Here is a 20,910-nt window from a genome sequence, read left to right as displayed (position 1 = left end):
TTTTATCTATAAGAAATATAGATATGATAGACAGATAAAATCTCCTTCTTTATGTTGCTTCATTCTAATATACATCTCTCTTTTCTATCTATGACACTTTCACGTGTTAGTTTATCTGTTTGATATTTACTTTTGTTTGAGTGCATGTGGAAAATCTCATGAAAGCAAACAAATCTATAGATAATGGCAATGTGGTGGTGTGTAAAGTGATCGAAGAGCACTGGATTTCTATGATACCCCTGAAACAGACTCATCATGACAAATCAAGTCTCTGGATCATAATGCTGCCTGGGGAATACCACACTGCCTCCTTCCTACATCAGAAGACAATTGTTAAGGCTAAGTTACATACCAGTGTGAAGTGACCTTCTCCTAAGGTAAGGGTTTTCGAAGCCTTATTTTTAATGGATCAAGAATATAACACATTTTCGGATGAAAGTGGAGAATATGCTAAGTGAAATGAGCCAAACTCACAAAGTCAAAAGATCAAATGTTTTCTCTCATATGCAGAAGCCAGAATAAAATAAAGGGAAAGGGGAGGAAAGGATAGGATAACACAAAGAACCCATTAAATGTAAGTTAGTAAATGATCAAAAAGTGTCAGAGTAGAGGAAAGAGAATGGGAGAGGGGAGAGAGTCAGGGAGAGAAAAGAGGAAGGGAACAAGGGGGGTTATGAAATGAAATTGATTTCATGTATGCATGAGTATTTTGTGATGAACCCAATTAATATGTATAACTACAAAGCCCTAATTATTACTTGAATTTTCAACATATTCAACATGCTTATTCTATAACTATTATTTAAATGGGACTACCAGGTTCAAATAATGTGAACATCGTCTATTGAGGTAAATCAAGCTTAAGCATTCTTTAGATTTGCAATCCATCACCCTAGTATTGATAGCTCCTTGCTGAAGACTAATGAAACACATTCAGTTTGGAAAGTTACTATCCGTGCCAAATCCCATAATGTTTAATTTGCTTGATGAAACATTTGCTTTTCATTATATTTTCTATGTCTTATTTAATCATTGTCATATCCAATCTGGTAAATGCATGAAATTGTTTGTAGAGATTCTATATTATCCAGAAAAACAAAATACCTGAAATGAAAAATGATTGGCGCCTATTGGAGGTTCTAATGGAAAACACCCATTGTAAAGTTGTAGTTTCATGACTGAGAATATATATTTAACTTCAAAATTTACTACTTTTTAAAATTTTTTTTCCTTTGCAGATTATTTCCGATTTGTGAAGTCTTCACATCAACTGAAACCATGTGGCAAAATAGTAACATAACTGAGTTCATATTGCTGGGATTGACACAGGATCCTCTCAGGCAGAAAATGGTGTTTTTAATCATCTTAATTTTCTACATGGGAACTGTAGTGGGGAATACACTTGTTATTGTGACCATTAAACCCAGCAGGACAAATGAAAGCCCCATGTATTAATTCTTATTTTATCTGTCCTTTGCTGATTCCTGCTATTCAACATGCACAGCCCCTAAACTCATTGTGGATGCTCTCTCTACAAAGAAAGTCATATTCTACAATGAGTGCATGATACAAATCTTCGCACTACACTTATTTGGCTGCATGGAGATCCTAGTCCTCATCCTCATGGCTGCTGATCGCTATTTGGCCATCTGTAACCCAAGGATCATGAGGAGGCAGGTCTGTCTCATCTTGATTATCCTTGTCTGGATAGGGTCCTTTATGCATTCCATTGCTCAGATTATCCTGGCCTTGAGATTGACCTTTTGTGGACCCAACTTGATTGACCATTACTGCTGTGTTCTGCAGCCCTTGTTTAAACTTGCCTGCACTGACACTTATTTGTGGAATCTGCTGCTGGTGACTTACAATGGGGCAATTTGCTTAGTCAGTTTAACAATTTTAATGATCTCATATGTTGTCATCCTATGTTCCTTGAGAAATCACAGTGCAGAAGGGAGGAAAAAAGCACTGTCCACTTGCACATCTCACATCATTGTTGTTGTCCCCTGTATATTCATATATACACACCCCCCAACCACGTTCCCCATGGACAAGATGGTGACAGTATTTTGTACCATTGGCACACCCTTCTCAACCCACTCATCTACACACTGAGGAATGCAGAGGTGAAAAACGCCATGAGAAATCTGTGGCATGTCAAAACTACATCAGAAAGCAGGGGATGAGCTGAAGTCCAATCTCATGTTTATACATGTTTAGGATATGAGTGATTCTGTACAAATATTAAATATGATTACTTCTGATGATTGTGAGAGTCATGTGTATTTTCATATAAATTTGTGGGTTCTTAATATTTTTTAGATGAAAAGCAATATGGATTCCATGGCATCTTTTTTGTTTGTTTGTTTTTCATACAGAGATGTTGTGGAAACTAAGTCAGGTAGTTATAGAAAATATTCTCTCCCTGCAGATTCTCTTCCTTTCCAGCCACTGTGGTCCTAGGGCCTGGCTACTTCTATACATTCTAAATTGATGAGCCTGCTTTCCTTAGAGTTTTCTGTGATTTGACTTCTGACTGTTAATGTCCCTGACATCTTTATTCTGACTGTTTCTCTGAGAGTTCCATTCTGGTACTTGTGAGCATGACCTACAAGTCACATCAATCTTCACTATTATCTGATGAGAAAACATTTAGATCATAAAAGCAGTTAAAAATTATCATTAGACATAAATAAATTGCAGACAGTTCATTGAGATCTTTTCTTTCTTCTATAAGGCATTCCCAGTAGATAGCAAGTGTCTTCTTGAACCCTCACAGACGAAGGAATTAGCTCAAGGTATCAAAAGTGCCCATGTCATTTATGACTGGATTGTCTTTGGAAAGTTTTATATTTTCAAGTAAGAGGCTCTTTTTATATTCTAAACTGCATATAGTTATTCTAAATTACATATTTCTTTTACCTTTGTTAAACTAACCAAAACATTATTTGTTAGATTTTTTTAAAGCCACTACATAAAGCCTGGAGATATTAAGTTTTGTTTTACAAAATTAGTGTTCACCATTTGTAGTAAAAACCCTCTAAATCTATCAAAATAGAAGTAAAACTGTGGGTATTGTGAAAGCTAAATAAAAAACCAGAAGTACAGAGATGCAACATGTTTTCTCAGACTGAAGAGCAGAAAGGTAGAAACTGACATGAACCCCAAAGTGCTATGACCTATTTTCTTTGAAGTGAATGATGTTGATGAAATTATCATGGACATTTAGAAATACAGCACTTGTATCTAGAATATGGGCTCAGGGAGAACCCACTACTGCTATGCAAAGCCCCTTTATCTCTCCATCTATGTTGATATGTCCCTCTTTCTTTTTTTTTCTTTTTTATGTCTTTGTGTTGTGCTGCACAGCTTCACAAATTAAAATTTCCATTGGAATTTTTATACTCAGAGTGGGGAAGAGTATAGGTGAACAGTTGTACCTTAGAGACATAGGCCTTTTATTATACCCTCAAATTTAAATATTCATTGATTTCAGTGCAAGGAATTGTCACATTTTTATTAACTGTTAGCAAATTCTATGCCTTATAATTTTTTTATTTTCATATTAGCTATTTAATATTCATTGTGTTTCAACAATTGTTATATGTTATAGAATTTTCAATTACACCTTTCACATGTTCTGATCCTATCATACTTTTCTACTTACCATGAAATTTCTTTGCTTTGTCTGCCACTATAGCCAAAATGAATTCATTATTATTTCCTCTTTTTTTGTCTCAGTTATCACACTCCTCAGTTTATGACCAAAAGACTTTAAATAAGCATACAAGAGTGATGTATCCAATTCAATGTTTATAGCAGCTCAATTCACAATAGCCAAGATATGCCCTACAACAGATGAAGGAATAAAGATAATGTGGTGTATATACACAACAGAATATTACTTGGCCTTAAAGAAGAATGAAATTATGGCATTTGCTGGTAAATGGATGAATCTGGAGTCAATCATGCTAAATGAATAAGCCAGTCCCCAAAATCCAAAGGCAGAATATTGAATCTAATACGTGGATTTTAACCTACAACAAAGGGGAGAAAGAATAGTAGTTTACTGAATTAGACAAAGGGGAACACAAGAAAGAGAGGGGGAAGAGGAAAGAGTGAAATTAATTGACATAATTTTCCTATCCTTGTATAAGAATATGCCACCAATATAACTGCACACCACCTACAACCACAATATTGGGGAACAAATTATACTTTATTCTGAGTATGTATATCATGTCAAAATATATTCTATTGTCATATACATCTAGAAAGAACAAAAAATAAATGAAAAATAATGTGTCTTATAATTCAACTGAAAATTCATACCACTATTCACCATGTCTTTCTGACAATAATAGTTGTTTTAAAGTTAACTCATGCATACAGAGAGTAATAATCTTTATAGACCTTCTAAATCTTCCTTTGGGTATAAACTGAGGACTGGGATAACTAAGTATGATGTATCAAAATACATACTATTGTCATGCATAACTCATTAGAAAAATATTTTAAAAATTATAAATGAAAACCTGAAGTTTAGAAAAATGTATAAATTTCATCAGATTTCCCTGCTAATTGTCAGAAATAAGTCTTTATTTTTATTAATATCTTAGTTATATTTATTATCATCATTTACTATTATTTTTATTTTACTATTTATAATTATTTGTATTTGTTGGATTGAACCCAGAGGCACTTTACCACTGAGGTATATCCCCAGTACTTTTCATTTTTAATTTTGAGTCAAGGTTTCACCAAGTTCCTGTGTATCTTGCTAAGTTGCTGAGGGTCCTGCTAAGTTGCTGAGGCTGATGTCAAACTTGCTGTCCTCCTGACTCAGCCTACCAGGTAGCTGGATTTACAGGTGTGCACAATAGCACCTGGCAGGAGTAATGTTTTAAACCAGTTCTTTTAGTCTCCCAGATGGATCAATGCCTCTACCCTTCTTTAACTCTTAATTCAAACATTGTGTCAAAAGTGCACAGGTAATGTGGCAAAAGTTTTGAAAATATTAATGTCAAAGTCAGAGGCCTAGATATAATTTCTATTGGCCAAACTGATTAACTTTTCTGGACAACACACATGAATTCTCTGAAATCCTAATGAGGACAGCAATTATTTAATCAATATATATGATGATACTTATAGCAATTGTATATGATTATATGTATAACAACACAGACACATACACATGCACACACATATACATGGAACATTATATAGATTTTGTCTAAAGTCACACAGTTGGATTATCATAAACGTATCTTTGGACTTGAAAAGTTTAAACCCTGACAATCACAAAGAACCTGCCACATCGAATGTACTTGAGTTGGAGAAATTCTGGAGTTCTCTTACATTGGGAACACTTTAAACCATGGGAGTGCATGTGATCAATAACCTAAATTTAAAGAAAACAGTGCTCTGCAACATTCCATTATAGATAATATGATGAAGTGGTCAACAAACCAGAAAAGAAATTGAGAGAAGGTTTTTGGATATTTAGCATGAAAATTAGAAGAGTATGATGTGACTCCAAAGCCAAGTGAAAATGTAAATGTCTTTAGGGAAAAAGGAGGGATAATTTTTGTCAAAGCCTGAATTCATCAAGATGGAAGATGCTGACTACCTTCATAAGAGCAGCTTCAGTCACCTAGGACAGGTAATGGTGGAGGGAAAGATTTCCCCTTAAAATACAATCAGGATGACAAAAATCAGATGCAGTGAGTACAGAAGAGGAGAAATCAGAAGTGAGGAAGGAGGGGAGGGGACATAAGAACAAAAGATGTTTTGTTTCAGAGAGTTTATTCAGAGAGTAAATCTAAAAAGAGGACAAAGTTATGGTTCTGATACAAATAAAATATATGGAAGATTTTAATTAAATCAAAATTTAAGGTTGAAATCAAGATACTATGGTTAGTTCAAAGAGAACAAAAAGTATGACAGATTTTTAGTCTGATAAGAAATTACTAAAATGAAATTGAGAATGACTAAAAAATGGACATAATTGGTAAACACAAAGAAAGGAACAATCAATAGACATCCTCTCCTCCACACCCCCCCACCCCAAGAAATAATCTGCATGTTTATGGACATACTTTATTGCCACTGCTATTATTTTCTCTAAATTAATGTCTGTGTCTGCAGAATTATAACTTTTACTTTCCACAAGGGCAGTGAGGTATGACTAACCTCAGTGGAAGAACTACTCAAGACATTTCCCAAACTGCAAAGACTAAGTTTATTCCTGAAGCTTTTAGGCGTTATATCAATGATCCAGCAAAGACAGGGAAACTAATGAGGAGATGCCCCTGTGAGGTGAAAAGGATGAGCTCCAGGGTACCAATACACCACTTAAAGATAGAAATTGCTGTTATTGTCTTCCCACTTTTGCTCCATATGTTTTAACAATCCCTCTTTAATATGTTTATTCTAATAATAAGAAGAAGATAGAAATTTCTGTTTTCATTTTGAAATTTTATTTTTAATAATATAGGTACAACTTCTTAAAGAGGCAAAATGCTTATTATCCACTAGAATGAGGTCTTCCCATCTGGGCTGTGATGCTGCCCTTTGCTTATGTGCTGCTTAGAGACCACTTAGGAGTCTCAGGATATTATGCTATTTTGCTTTTATATGCTCCATGCATCTTAGCAACTCCCAACATTCCCATTTTATTGAGTGTTCCTTCTGTATTCACCTGAAAATAAATTATTTGCCATTCATTAAATATCACGAGTTTTGTAAGAACTTTGAGTTCCTCCACAATCCTAACCAATTTTTCTCTGAGGCATGTCTTATATTACATGAATTTCTTCCAGTGACATTCAATTGTCCTGAGCAAAATATTTTACTTTTACCGTGCAAAAAATCAAAACAGAAATCAGCAACTATCCAGTTCAGATGATATTTTCTGCTTACCACTCCAAGAGAAAAATGCTCATTTCATCTCTAACAGAAACCTAGTAAAAACATGTGAGTGCTCCTTGCTTTATTTTTATTTTTATTTTTTTTAATGCAGGTGCTCTAGTTTCTGCTCAGGAAAGTCATCATTTAATGGTACCTTTTCTGATCAAAGCACAGTATGAGGCAATAAAATAATATGTGTATCAAGCAAGGTGTGCCATAATTATACCTCTCTTTTTTATAAGATCATGTTGCCCACCATCTGCATGGTTAGAAATCAGATCTGTAACTAGAATCTGTGCTCTCAACCAAAACACTGCATCCTGCTACAATTAGCAGAAAGGTGCAATTGACTTATATGTGAAAGAGTTAGGAGAGGAAGTGACTTAGAGCAAAACAAGAGGTTTCCTTGGGGGCTTTGAAAAAAGCTTTGGTCTTGGGAACATAAGAATCTCAAGAATGCTGCTGGTTATTATCAGTGTAAAGCATAAGTGTTTGGGGAAATATTGTGTCCCACACCTTTGAGAATATTCTTAGAGTATAAGAGAGTATAACTACAAATTCTGGTTCCTTTTTAATTACTTTTGGAGGCTAGAACTGGCTTCATTGAATACAGTCATCCACAATACTGGTTGTAAGGACTCTTAGTATTAATTTGGGTTGCACACTGTCTTGTCTATTGCCAAATATGAAAATTAATCACAGAGACAACAGATCAAATAGAATAGAGGCAATATGTACAGAAAACCTTGAAAAAAGATACAGCAGAGATAAGTCATGCATACAACCAGAAAACAATAAATAACTTCTCCAATATTATCCTACATATATGCTTGCTAGGAAGAAGATGGTTAGACAAGCTTTATGCATTTTGAAGGTTTCAAGGTAGCAATAACATTTTCAAGAAGCTGTGTGGTGAAATGCAGGGAAGCCTTTCAGTCTATTTTCTTTGCTTCCCATTATATGGCCCCATAATTTTTTTATGGCATTCTTCATCTCCGTGTTTCTTAGTGTGTATATCAGAGGATTGAGCATGGGGGCAATGATAGTATAAAAGAGGGCAAATACTTTGTCTTCTGGTAAAGTAGTTGCTGGTCGAATATAAATAAACAGTAAAGGGGCAAAAAACAGGACGACCACAGTGATATGTGAACTGCAAGTAGAGAGGGCTTTGCGGCGATTCTCTGCAGAGTAAGACCTGACAGTACATAAGATCACAGCATAAGATATCAGCAGGACCACAAAAATCACAGTGCCCATCAGTCCAGAATTGGCGATGACCAAGAAACCAATTTTGCTTGTGTCAGTGCAGGCCAGTTTCAGCAAAGGATACATATCACAGAAGTAGTGATCTATTTCATTGGGACCACAGTAGGGTAAGAAGACGGCCAGGAGAAACTGACCAAAGGAGTGAAGGAATCCCCCAACACAGGAGGCAGCAATAATGATATCACACTTCTGTCTGCTCATGATGACAGTGTAGTGCAGGGGCTTGCAGATGGCCACATAGCGGTCATAGGCCATCCCTGTGAGAATGAAGATCTCGATGCCCCCAAAGAAGTGCATGGTAAAGAGCTGTGTCATGCAGCCAGTGTAGGAAATGGACTTCTTGGTGGATAGTGAGTCCACGATTAGCTTGGGGGTAACAGTGGAGGTGTAGCAAAGATCTGAGAGTGACAGGTAGCTCAGGAAGAAATACATGGGCTGGTTGATAAGTGGACTCCAGGTGATGGAGATCATGATTAGCAGGTTTCCAGTCAAAATTGCAATGTAACAAAGTAAAAACAGTAAAAAACAGAGAAACTCTAATTCTCTTTTCTGAGAAAATCCTAAAAGAATAAATTCTGTGACATTATTTCTGTATTCCATGATCCAGATGCAGGTTGTAGTCACCTGTAAATAGATGAATGATGACTTGTTGAATACATTGAAATTGTTGATATATCATATCATCCTCTGATTTGTAGTAGAGTATGCTGGAAATGATTTAAAGGTTGAAGAAAATGGAAATTTTATTTTTATTTATGAAGATTTTCCTGTATTGTTTCTTTGTCAGTTTATTGAAAATATTGTTACTAAATGTCTTATGTAGCTGGGATAAATACTAACATTTTAGAATAATGGAGAATGATACTTATAAGAGCATGTGTTATGAAACTTTATGATATTATAGTCCAATAGGACTGTTGAATTGACACTTTTAGTGGGAAAAATATCACATCATAGATTCACTTTTGTGTTTGCTATTGAGAAACCATCTACAAAATAAAACATTGAGTTAAAATACTATAGAAAAGCAAATATATGAAGTCTAATATATACATAATGTTTTAAGTGAGAAACTCCCTGCTGTATATCCTATGAGAAAGTATTACACATAAAAAATCAACGATTTGGGATATTTGATATTATGAGGAATGTGTGCATGGCTTCTCTTTTGCTTAATTTACAAATGTGTTTAACTTACATATACACTTAATGTATCAATAAAGAACTATGCTTTACATCCAACTAAAGCCACAATTAGAAAGGAAAATTATTTTCATTTTTAAAGCATTTTCAAAATAATTGTATATTTGGCATTCAGCTAGGTATTTGAGAACAATAATAGCAGGTTCAGTTTGGATTCTAGAGTCTTACCTGATGTCTCACACCCCACTCTTATACAAATTTACTTCTTTTCTTTATGTCTATAAATTTTTCAGCTTTTTCTAGTCAACCATCCTGATCATGGATGCTCAGTTCACTCCCTACATGACTAGTTTTGGTCTCTTGGGCTGGCTTTTCTCATGTTCTTTCCGTTATTTTTACCTCCTCCTTGTCACTGTTACTAAGTATTACAGTACCGAGTTTACTAATTTCTCTATGGTTACAAAATACCTTTGGACAAATCCGTAGCTACTCTTGGTAGAATTTCAGATGTGACCAATGGGCTGAGGAAGAGCAATTGAAAAACAATCTTTGATCAATCGCTCCATCACACCAGCAATACTCTCTTTCAGCTACATAAAACACTGAAATTATGATCACTAATATATATTAAATTTCACTTTCAGTACTACAATTCTTTTCTCCTTCAGTAAAGTTATCATTCAAATTTGTGTACAAAAAGATAGAAATAGAATTCCTCCAGTGTATGAAAGTCAATGTTAATTGTGACAAAACTACCTTTTGGCCTGCGTTATCCAGCATAGTCAAGAGGGAGCTTTTATAGTGTTCAAATAAGACATTTCAATCAATTAACTATTGCACTTTAGGCTTTTACAATGAATGCCAATAATTTAAAATAATTTAGTCATGCTCTAACTTCTCCCCTAAGTTACAACCTTCTGATTTAGTAAAAATGACTAAGTTACATTTTTAATTTCAGTGTGGTCTTTTTTTTTTCAAATGTGATTTGCTGAATGAATTTTACCAATTCACTTTTTCCTCAGATCTTTGCCCTGACCTGTAGGCTAATATTCTTCCTGACCTAATTGCTGTACTTCTCTGAGATTTTTTATCAAGTAACAGACAAAAATGTGCTTTAAAACACAAGAGTAATGCCATTATGCTCTTAGTTATTTTGTGGGGTAACTTTTAACTTTTCTATTTATTTTCCATTTAAATATTTTCTATTTAAAATAAATAGAAAAGTTAAAAGTTACCCCACAAAATAACTAAGAACATTTTTATGATGCAAATTATGTTTCTGATATTTCAGACAAAACACAAAATTATTTATAAGTGATAATCACATAAATATTTTAATCTCATTAAGAAAGCAGAGGATATTAAAACTAGCTATCATTTAATTTACTTATCAATCATACACAAACTCCACATGTTGATTGAGTCCAAATCTTTAATCTGTGCTCAGGGATTACTTGAAGTATTCTATTCTCTATTTTCAGTTATTCTATAGAAAGCTAAGAGACTATTGTATTCTATGAGAATAATTTTACATTTTCATATTTTTAAAACACATAATGTCCTGTTAAAATGAGATATCCTTTAAAATAGTGGACTATTTTGGGTAATCATATAATCTTGATCTCATCTGACTGTATTACTTCATAACTCAGTGATTTTAGTTATGCTCTATCCCTTTTGTGTACTTCAAATAAACAATAAATAAATGTTAAGTGTTAAAGTAGATTTTTAATAAACAATATGCTGTATAGCTACACAAAGGAGTTTACTCAGTTATAAAGAAGAATAAAATTATGGCATTGCCACTAAGTAGGTGAAACTGGGGAGCATCATGCTAATGATGTAACTCAGACTCAGAGATTTCAGGGTTGACAGTTTTCTCTCAGATGCAGATGTGAGAGCCAAGTAAGGGGGAGAAAAGATGAGAGACAACATGGAAGTGTAAGGGGGGATCCGAGGAATGGAAAGCAGGGTTGATGGGGAGGGAGAGGGACAGTGAAGAGGAGGAGCACTGGAATGAGGTGGACCAAACTATGCTCTGTGCAGGTGAGAATCCCACCTTTATGTAGTCCTGTGAAGTAACCATTTATAAAAATAATAAAGAGATGAAGGAAAGAGGAGGAGAGGAATGGGAAGAAAGAAGGGGGGCAGGGAGGAGGTACTGGGGACTGAAATGTAAAAAACTATATTCCATGCATGAGTGACTGTATCAAAATGAGCCCCACAATTATGTGTAACAGTAATTTGTTAAGAAAAAATGCATTAGGACTGTTTTTTTTTTTAAGTAGATCTTTAAGAAGCCTGACCATGTGTAAGGAGGGGTCCAGGAGCTGGCATGACAGTTGTTACCTTCATTCCAAACACATCAGAATAAATTTACAGCTAGAGCCTCAGGTTGTTTCCTTCTCTATTAATGATGATGAAGTCTTCTAATCCTAATGATACAGCAAAGAGGCCAAATATGAAAAATTCCTTCACATAAATGGTACCTAAAGGTTTTCAAAAAATACTCATCAAAAGTATCATTAAATTTTTACTTTAATATTAAATTCTAAAACTTTAATTCTTACTTGTCTACAGAAAATGATCAGGTGTGGATTATTAAGTAAAATGTACCCTGTGTCACCAAGTATTTTTTAAAATCTCAGATACGTGTAATGTTCCACAATTATAACAATTTCAGAAACAAGTAATACATTCAAGGAACAAATATTAATAAACCTCACTATTCAAGTAATTCTCAGGAATCCTGAAGACAGGACTCACCTGTTTTCTAAGGAAAAGTGGTTCAGTTTGTTTCTAAAGCTGTTTTGAGTCCAGTTCCAGTTTTATCTTAACATTCAACAAGGGAAGAAGTGGTGTCTTCACCTTTCCCATGTGTAGCTCTTTTTTGCTCCTTTTCAACCTCTTCAAATAGTTCATTTGTCATAGTCTCTGGGGAAAATGAAAACAACAGTGTATGACTCCTGTTTGAGTTCCAACAGCTTCACCTGGGAGATATTTAACCTGTAAAAATTTATTGCAGTCTCTGTGAATCTGAAAATCCTCACTGGGCTAATTAGACCAAGGTGAAAGGGACCATTTCTAAGAAAAAAAAACTACTTTGTTTAAGGTCTCAAAATACTGCTATCAATCAAGATCACATCCCCCTTAATGAACATCAAGAAACTTAGATCAGATCAGCTGCCATTTGCTATTGAAGTAGCTAAGGAGAAAGCTCATTACCTGGAAAGCAAGGATCTAATGCTCACCCCTTTGCAGAGAAGAAAAATAGAATGGGCTGCTCTGAGTTGTTAAAAAAAAAAAAAAAAGGAAGGAGGAAATCATAGCACTGTCTCAATTTATCGTTTGTGAAGGATGCCTAATACTTGGCATGCATCTCTTATTATTTAATACAACTTTAAAAAAAATTATAGCAATCTACTGTTCTCCTTTTCTGGATGTTCTTGCCTGTTCATTTTTCTGCTAACATTTCATGTAAGGACTCAGCTATACACCTCATCCTTGTAATGAAATATAGACAATGTCTTTTTTTTCTGTTTTTTTTTAATTTCAATGAAGTCTATTTCTTATCTGTCACATAAAAAATTATATATTTATGGTTTAGTGTGAGATTTCAACACATGTATACATTGTGTAATGTTTATATCAGATTAAACATGTCTGTCTCCTCCAGCGTGTATGTTTTACAGTGAAAACATTCAAATATTTCTTCTATATAAAATATGAAATAGGTTGTGCATTATTAGTGTTTATAATCATGTCCTGTGCAACTGCAGGCCAGAACTTCTTGCTCCAAACTGATCCATGTCTCCTGATCCTTCTCTCCGCGTTGAAGTAAACACCATTCTTCTCTCAACATAAACTAAAACAACTTTTTTTAGACTCTACATACGTATGGTACTTGCCATTCTCTTCTTGGCTTATTTCAATTAATGCATGGTCTCTAGTTCTATCCAAACTGTCACAAATGCCAGGATTTTATTCTTTCTGTGGCGGGCCAAGTTTGTTTGGTATTATTTCTATTTTTTCTCAAGATGTGTTTCTCAGGATGGAGTCTAAAAGCATTTTCTCCTAATCCCATATATTACATACTTTGAAGTTGTTCCCTCTTCACTTTCAGTTTTATAGTGTACATATTTACTGGCATAAATTGCATTTACACAATTAAGCAATCATAGCCATTATGTAGTTGAAAAACTTTTTTCTCACTCTAAATCGAAGCACTGTAACTATTTAATAGTTTTCCCCATTTTTTCTATTGCTAGTAACCTCTGATCTGCTCCCTATCTCTATGAATTTGCTTATTTTTTATTTTTCATATAAGAGAAATCATAAATTATTTACTTCTTTGTATAGCAATAACTATAATTGGTAAAGCTTTTTAAAAAATTTATTGGTTCTTTTTATTTACACATGACAGTATAATTCATTAAGACATCATTATTAAAGCAGGAAATATATCTTGTTCTAATTCAATCCCAGTATCTCTTCTTCCATTCCTCTCTCCTTACCTTCCTCCCTTCTCTCTACTGATTACTCTGCCATTTACCCATGTTATTTTTTTAAATTAATTTCTGATGGATGTACACCATATTGAGATTCACTGCAGTATATTCTATACGTATATAGGAAAGTTATGTCTAATTCATTGTACTGTCTTTCCAATTCCCATTCCATTCCCTTTCCCTCACTCCTCCACATATCAGAGAGAACACTTAGCCTTTGGTTTTGGGGACTGGCTTATTTCACTTAAAATGAAAGTTTCCGGTTCCATTCACTTACAGGTCAATGTCATAATTTCATTCTTCTTTATGGTTGAGTAATACTTCATTGTGTACATAAGTCACATTTTCTTTATCTATTCATCTGCTGAAGGACATCTACATTAGTTTCATAGCTTGGCTATTGTGAATTATGCTGCTATAAACATTGTAGTATGCTGATTTTAAGTTCTTTGGATTTGGACAAAGAAGTGTGATAACTGGATAAAATAATAGTTCCAGGCCAAATTTTCTAAAGAAACTCCATACTGCTTTCAAGAGTGTTTGCACAAATTTGCAGTCCCTCCAGCAATGTATGAGTGTACTTTTTTCCTCATATCTTCACCAACATTATCTATTGCTTGTAGTCTTGATATTTGCCATTCTGATTGGAGTGAGATTAAATCTCAGTGTAGTTTTGATTTGCATTTATCTGATTGCTAGAAATTTTGAACATTATTTCATACATTAATTAACCTTTTCTATTTCTTCTGTGAGAAGTGCATGTTTAGTTATTTTGCCCATTTATTGATTGAGTTATTATTTTTTTTCCTGTCAAGTCTTTTGAGTTCTTTGCATATCCCAGTATCTGAGGAGCAGATGGCAAAGATTTTGTCCCAGTCTGCAGAATCACTCTGCACGCTCTTGATTGTGCCTGTGGCTGTGAAGAAGCATTTAATTTGATACCATCCCTTTTATTGATTTTTTGTTTTTACTTAGGAGTTTTGTTAAGGAGTCAGCTCCTGAGCCAATAGGTTGGAGTTTGGGGCCTACATTTCCTTCTAGCAGATTCAGGGGGTCTGGTCTAATTCCTATATTCTGGATCCACTTTGATTTGAGTTTTGTTCAGGGTGAGAGATAGGGGTTAAATTTTATTCTATTACATATGGACTTCCAGTTTTACAAGCATCATTTGTTGAAGAAGCTATCTTTTCTCCAATATGTTTTTAGCACATTTGTTGTTTTCTATGTTGAAGTTGTTATCAAAACTTCATTCCTTGTTTTGGTTTAATAATATTCCATTGTATATTTATACCATATTATCCATTCTCTGTTGATAGACACTGTGGTTGATTTCACGTTTTGATTAATACCACAATGAATATTGGTATACCAGTATCTATTTGAATTTATGATTTTAACTATTTGAAGTTTATAACTATGCACATATAAAAACTGTATGTCTAATTTTTTAAAAATCTGCTAAATTGTTTTGTGTGGTGCGGTATCACCAGGAATGTTCAAATATTTATATCCTCACCAAAATTATTTTTGATGTGTGTGTATATTTAAAGTTTTTAATGATCATTCAAGTAATCATATTGTCTTATTTTATTGTGGTTTTGGTTTTCATTTCCCTAATAACTGATGACACTAAGAATCTTTTCATGTGCTATTGACAATTTCTATATCATTTTTGAAGAAAAGTCTTCAGGTCTTTTAATTATATTTAAATGAGATTGTTGGTCCTTTGTGTTGAGTTCCATAAATTTTCACATGTCCTTGACATTAGTTAATTACCAGATATATCATTTGCAAATAGCTTACCACCTTCTGTAGGTCACATTTTCATTCTTTAATAGTGTTCTTTAATGCAAAGGAGGGATTTTTATTTTCTATCAAGTACAAATTATGTATATATTTTTGAGACTTTTACACTAAGTGCTGCAGTCTGGCTGGGCACAAATCAGGAGCCACTGAAGCAGAAATAAACTTTATTTCTGAACTCCACCAGCACACTCCACACATGCTCCCCGGGAAGTCCCCTGAACACCATGCAAAATAGCAGGCCAAGGCGGACAGCAGGGGTCTAATATACACAGCTTAACATAACAATTATCATCTCAATGACTTGCAGGCATCACCTCTCAACCACTCCATTCTGGCAAAAATGCCATGGTCATTCGGACTCCACTACAGCTCTCAGCATCTTCCTCCTTCTGTTTAATTAAACACCAAGCATGTGGCTTAGGGACTGTGCCTGCTAGGCTGTCCAATAGTACATATGGTCCTTACCCATCCTCGGATGAGCTGACCTCAAGATGTCAGCCTCCTGTCTTAGATTGGTACCACTGCGATTGGATCTTACCCGTCACTGACTACCGGTCCAGCATACAGCCATACTTGTGGATAGGCCTATGCCCCAGTGGGGGGGTGAGGTTCTTTGCCTCATTTCTGTTGGCCCCCAAATTTGGTTTTGGTGCCATTGGGGGGGTGAGGTTCTTTGCCTCACCTCTGTTGGCCCCCAAATTTTAGACCATCATTAGCAGAAGGGAGAAGGATACAGAAATGCCATGACACCAAGCCAATTGACGGCTCCTATGGAAAAATTGTACCACCGGTGACACCATCAACAAAGATACGCCAGCACTACCACAATTCGCTGCACCAACAGATAGTTCACAATGTATACAAGTGATACATAGTCCAGGCAAGTTCTGCAAGCAGTTCAAAGCAAGGAATCTGTCAATATGTCCATTTCCTCCAAAAGTAAATAGACTCCTTGATTGAGTATTACTTGTTGAGTTATTATTCATTGATGCATCATTTATACAGTTTATTGTGATAGCTATTGAAGAAGCTATAGTTTGGTTTTATCTTTTTCTTCACTGGCACTGGGATGAAGATAGGAATTCTGGCAATGATGGCTTAAAAAATTATGTAACATTCCAACAGGTACTAGTAAAACAATTTTCTAAACAGTTTACATTATCCTGAGAAGAATTACTAAATATAATGAAAAGGAAAGGTGAAAGTAAACAAACAGATCTGTTAACCTCCTTTTTTGTTCACATTTTGAAACAATCCTCAACAGCTGTTTACCCAATTTAAATTAAACAATTTAAATCACGTAAATAAAAAAAATTCTGATCCATATTTTCATTAGCGCTCCTCATATATGATATATGGACATATGCACATACAGACATACAACCCAAAACACAAGTGTGCACATATAACATACAACACATAAGACAATAGTAAAGGCCTTGTAGCTTTACACAGGTGAAATCTCCATTGCAAAGTTTAAAAAAATCCACAGCCAAAAATTAAAACTGATCAGAAAAACATTAACCCAGGTCTGTATGAGCTCAAAAAATAAAATAGAAATTTATGATGTGGGAAAAAGCAATAATAAAATACATATTGAAAAAAGACATCCTGGTTACCACCTGGGTTTGATAATTTTTGGATATCCCATCCTTTTTCCTGTAACTTGCATAATAGGTCTGAAGGTATTTCCACAAGCAAGCCCCAACGTTTTTTACATTTGAAATAGGCTTTAATGGTGTTCATTATTCATTAGCCTCCAGGTGTGGGAGAACCACTGTTGCAGATGTAAGAATAGCCAAGCTGGAGCTCTGGATATCAGCTGTTATGGATTTGAGTCAAATCATCTTCTTTGTGGTCTTTAGAAATCGCTTTGGTTAGTCTCTCCTGAATCCAAATTGACTGCTGTTCTACCTGTGGAAACACACAAACAGAACCCTGACTCCAGACAATGACTGGGTCAGGACTTTTCATTGTCCTGTTAGAATATCCTTCCAAAGTACCTTAGGCTTATGTACATTTTTTGGAAACATATGCCTTTCCGCAGTACTAAGCCCAGATGAATCCAAATTTAGAAAGTTTAGAGTAAAAAGGGTTATTTTAATTTTATCTTTGGGGGATATATACCCCTTTCCAATTCCCTCTTTTTGTTTTAATAAGTACATTTTAATAGTTTGATGAGCTCTTTCAACTATGCCTTGTCCCTGTGGATTGTATGGAATTCCTGTTATGTGAGTAATGCCAAATGATGAGCAAAATTGTTTAAAAGAGGTAGAAGTATAACCCAGACCATTATCTGTTTTTAACTATTTTGGAACACCCACAGTGGCAAAACTTTGTAAGCAATGAGCTATAATATCTTTAGTTTTTTCTCCAGCATAAATGGAGCCTATCAAAAATCTGGAAGAAGTATCAACTGTAACATGCAAATATTTTAATTTTCCAAATTGTGGCAAGTGTGTGATGTCCATCTGTCAAATATGGTTAGGTATCAGTCCTCTAGGATTGACTCCAAGATTAACTTGTGGTAAAAATGTCACACAATTTTGACATTGTTTTATTATTTGTCTAGCTTGTTCCTTAGTTATTTTAAAATGTTTTTGTAAAGTATTAGCATTGACATGAAACCTTTTATGAAAATTTGTAGCTTCTTCTAGTGTAGAGAAAATATGTATGTCGTGTGTAGTTTTATCTGCTAAATCATTGCCCAAATTAAGGCTCCAGGCAATCCTGTATGTGCCCTGATATGTCTTATAAAGAATGGATCTTTTCTGTCCCAGATTAGACTTTGTATCATGGAAAGCAAAGAGAAAACAGTAGAGGAAGGGGAAATCCTACCAGCATCTTCAAGAGATACTATAGCATTACCTCTATACTGACTATCAGAAAATAAATTAAATACAGAATCTTTAAACATCACAAAAGCTTGTAATACTGCATTAAGCTCTACCTTTTGAGATGATTGCTTGGGTACTAAAAATGTAAAAGTTTGATCAGGGGTAACTACTGCTGCTGTACCATTATTTGACTCATCAGTGAATATATTTGGAGCATTCATGATAGGTGTTTTTCTTGTCATTTTTTTGAAAAACTACAGGATTGGAAGGCCAAAAAGACAATAAAGGATTAGATGGTAAGTGGATATCAAATGAAACATTAGATTTACACATGATTATTGCCCAATTATTTAACTCATTAGCTAACTCATCAATTTGATCCAGAGTATATGGAGTAATAATTTTATTGGGAGAAATTCCGAACACTCCCTTTGCTGCTTTTATTCCTTTGAGTATTAATTGTCCTATAGCCTCAGGATACCTAGGAAGAATAGTGTTAGGGGAATAAGATAAATGTATCCACAATAATGGACCTTCTTGCCAAAATAATCCTGTAGGAATATTTTTTTTTGGTATTACAATAAATAATAAAGGCAAACTTATATCAATTCTATCCAAATGCTTATTTTCCATATAATTTTCAATAATTTTGAATGCATTTCTTGCTTCAGGCATTAACATGTGGTGTGAATTTGGATATTATGGACCTTTTAGGATATCAAATAAAGGTCCCAACTCTCCTGTTAGTATGCCTAGATAAGGCCTCATCCAATTTATGTCTCCTAATAACTTTTGAAAGTCATTAAGTGATTTGAGTTGATCTACTCATATTTGAATTTTTGGTGGACAGACCATGGTTGAGGATAATAGAACTCCTAAATAATTAATTGGAAAATTTAATTGTACTTTATCTATTGCTATCTATAGATTATAATTTTGAATAAATTTATAAGTGTGGCATAACATTCTAACAATGTGTTTTTAGCTTTGTGTGCTAATAATACATCATCCATATAGTGAAATATTTGTAGTTCATGATTTTGATTTCTAAGTGGCTGGATTGCTTTGTTAACGTAAATTTGACACATAGTTGGGCTGTTAGCCATCCTTTGAGGGAGTACTTTCCATTCATATCTCTTATCAGGACCTTCATGATTCAGTGCAGGGAATGTAAATGCAAAACATGGACTATCCTCAGGATGAATTGGAATTGAAAAAAAAACAATCTTTAATATCTATAGCTAAAACATGCCAGGTTTTCGGCAAAGCAGACAATTGGGGAATCCCTGACTGAGAAGGTCCCATAATAACCATCTCATTATTAATGGCTCTTAAATCTTGCAATAAACTCCATTTCTAGATTTGTTTTTAATGACAAAAATGGGAGTATTACAGGGAGATATGGAAGGTTGTATATGTCCCTCCGCTAATTGTTGTTTGACCAGATCATGGGATTCTTGTATCTTTTCTTTAGTCAGGGGCCACTGAGGAACCCAACTGGTCTTTCTGATTTCCAAGTAATTTTTATTGTCTCAGTGACCCCTTCTGAAAACCCAATCCATGTCTATTTATTACTTGATCTATTTGAATTGGTGCTGCTATACCTTGTTGTTGTTCTCCTAATCTTTTTTCTTTGCCAAAACCTTGTCTAGCCCTAATAATGGGCACATTTGGATTGATGTTATTTGTTAATGTCAAACCTAATTGATCTAGGATATCTCATCCTCATAAATTTATAGCAAGATGATTCAATACATATGGCTGTATAATTCCTTCACATTCTTCATGATCCTTCCAATCTAATACCATTGCACTTCTATGGGGATTATTGCCACTCCTAGGCCTGGAAGCATTTGAGTGGCTTGTTGTAATGGCCAATGTTTCAGCCATTCTTGATGAGAGATGATGCTAATTCTGCATGTGTATCCAGTAGCCCATTACATTCATGTCCTTGAATATTTAGTTTTAGCATTGGGCTAGAATCTAAATTTAAAGACAGCATAGCCCAATCTACACCTGTGGAGCCTAATCACCTGGAACCTCTTTCTATACTACTACTGGAAAATTTATCATGTAGGCTGGGTATTATTAATAACTGTGCTATTCTATCTCCTGGTGAAATTACTGATATACCCTTTGGAGAACTAACTATAATTTTTATTTCACCTTCATAATCGGGATCAATTACCCTAGGATTTATCATAAGTCCTTTAGAGTAGAAAACCTTCGTCCTAACAATATGCCTACTGTTCCTTGGGGAAGAGGTCCTTTTACTCCTGTGGGAATGATTTGAACTCCCATCTCTGGAGTTAGTACTGATCTAGCGGAGGCACAGATGTCCAACCCTGCGCTCCCTCTGGTTCATCTGATGAGAGATCTGATGGATAATGTGTCATGGGCACTACCCTGATGAGGTCGCTGGGTTCCTCCATGGTGTT

General features: G+C 34.7%; 1 protein-coding gene and 1 pseudogene across 1 annotated transcript; one reads left to right on the top strand and one right to left on the bottom strand.

Moving 5' to 3' along the window:
* The first annotated feature begins 1,278 nt into the window (after positions 1 to 1,278).
* LOC101965416 (olfactory receptor 4C11-like) lies at positions 1,279 to 2,186 on the top strand (annotated as a pseudogene).
* A 5,623-nt stretch (positions 2,187 to 7,809) lies between these two features.
* LOC101965703 (olfactory receptor 4P4) lies at positions 7,810 to 8,778 on the bottom strand. Its single transcript, XM_005341551.2, has one exon. The coding sequence runs from the start codon at positions 8,776 to 8,778 to the stop codon at positions 7,810 to 7,812; it is 969 nt and encodes a 322-aa protein (XP_005341608.1).
* Between the last annotated feature and the right edge of the window lie 12,132 nt (positions 8,779 to 20,910).

The sequence above is a fragment of the Ictidomys tridecemlineatus genome, chromosome 4, assembly GCF_052094955.1.
Source record: "Ictidomys tridecemlineatus isolate mIctTri1 chromosome 4, mIctTri1.hap1, whole genome shotgun sequence".
Taxonomy (NCBI): Eukaryota; Metazoa; Chordata; class Mammalia; order Rodentia; family Sciuridae; genus Ictidomys; species Ictidomys tridecemlineatus.
The sequence above is the reverse complement of the archived record's forward strand: the minus strand, read 5'-3'. Positions and strand labels throughout refer to the sequence as shown.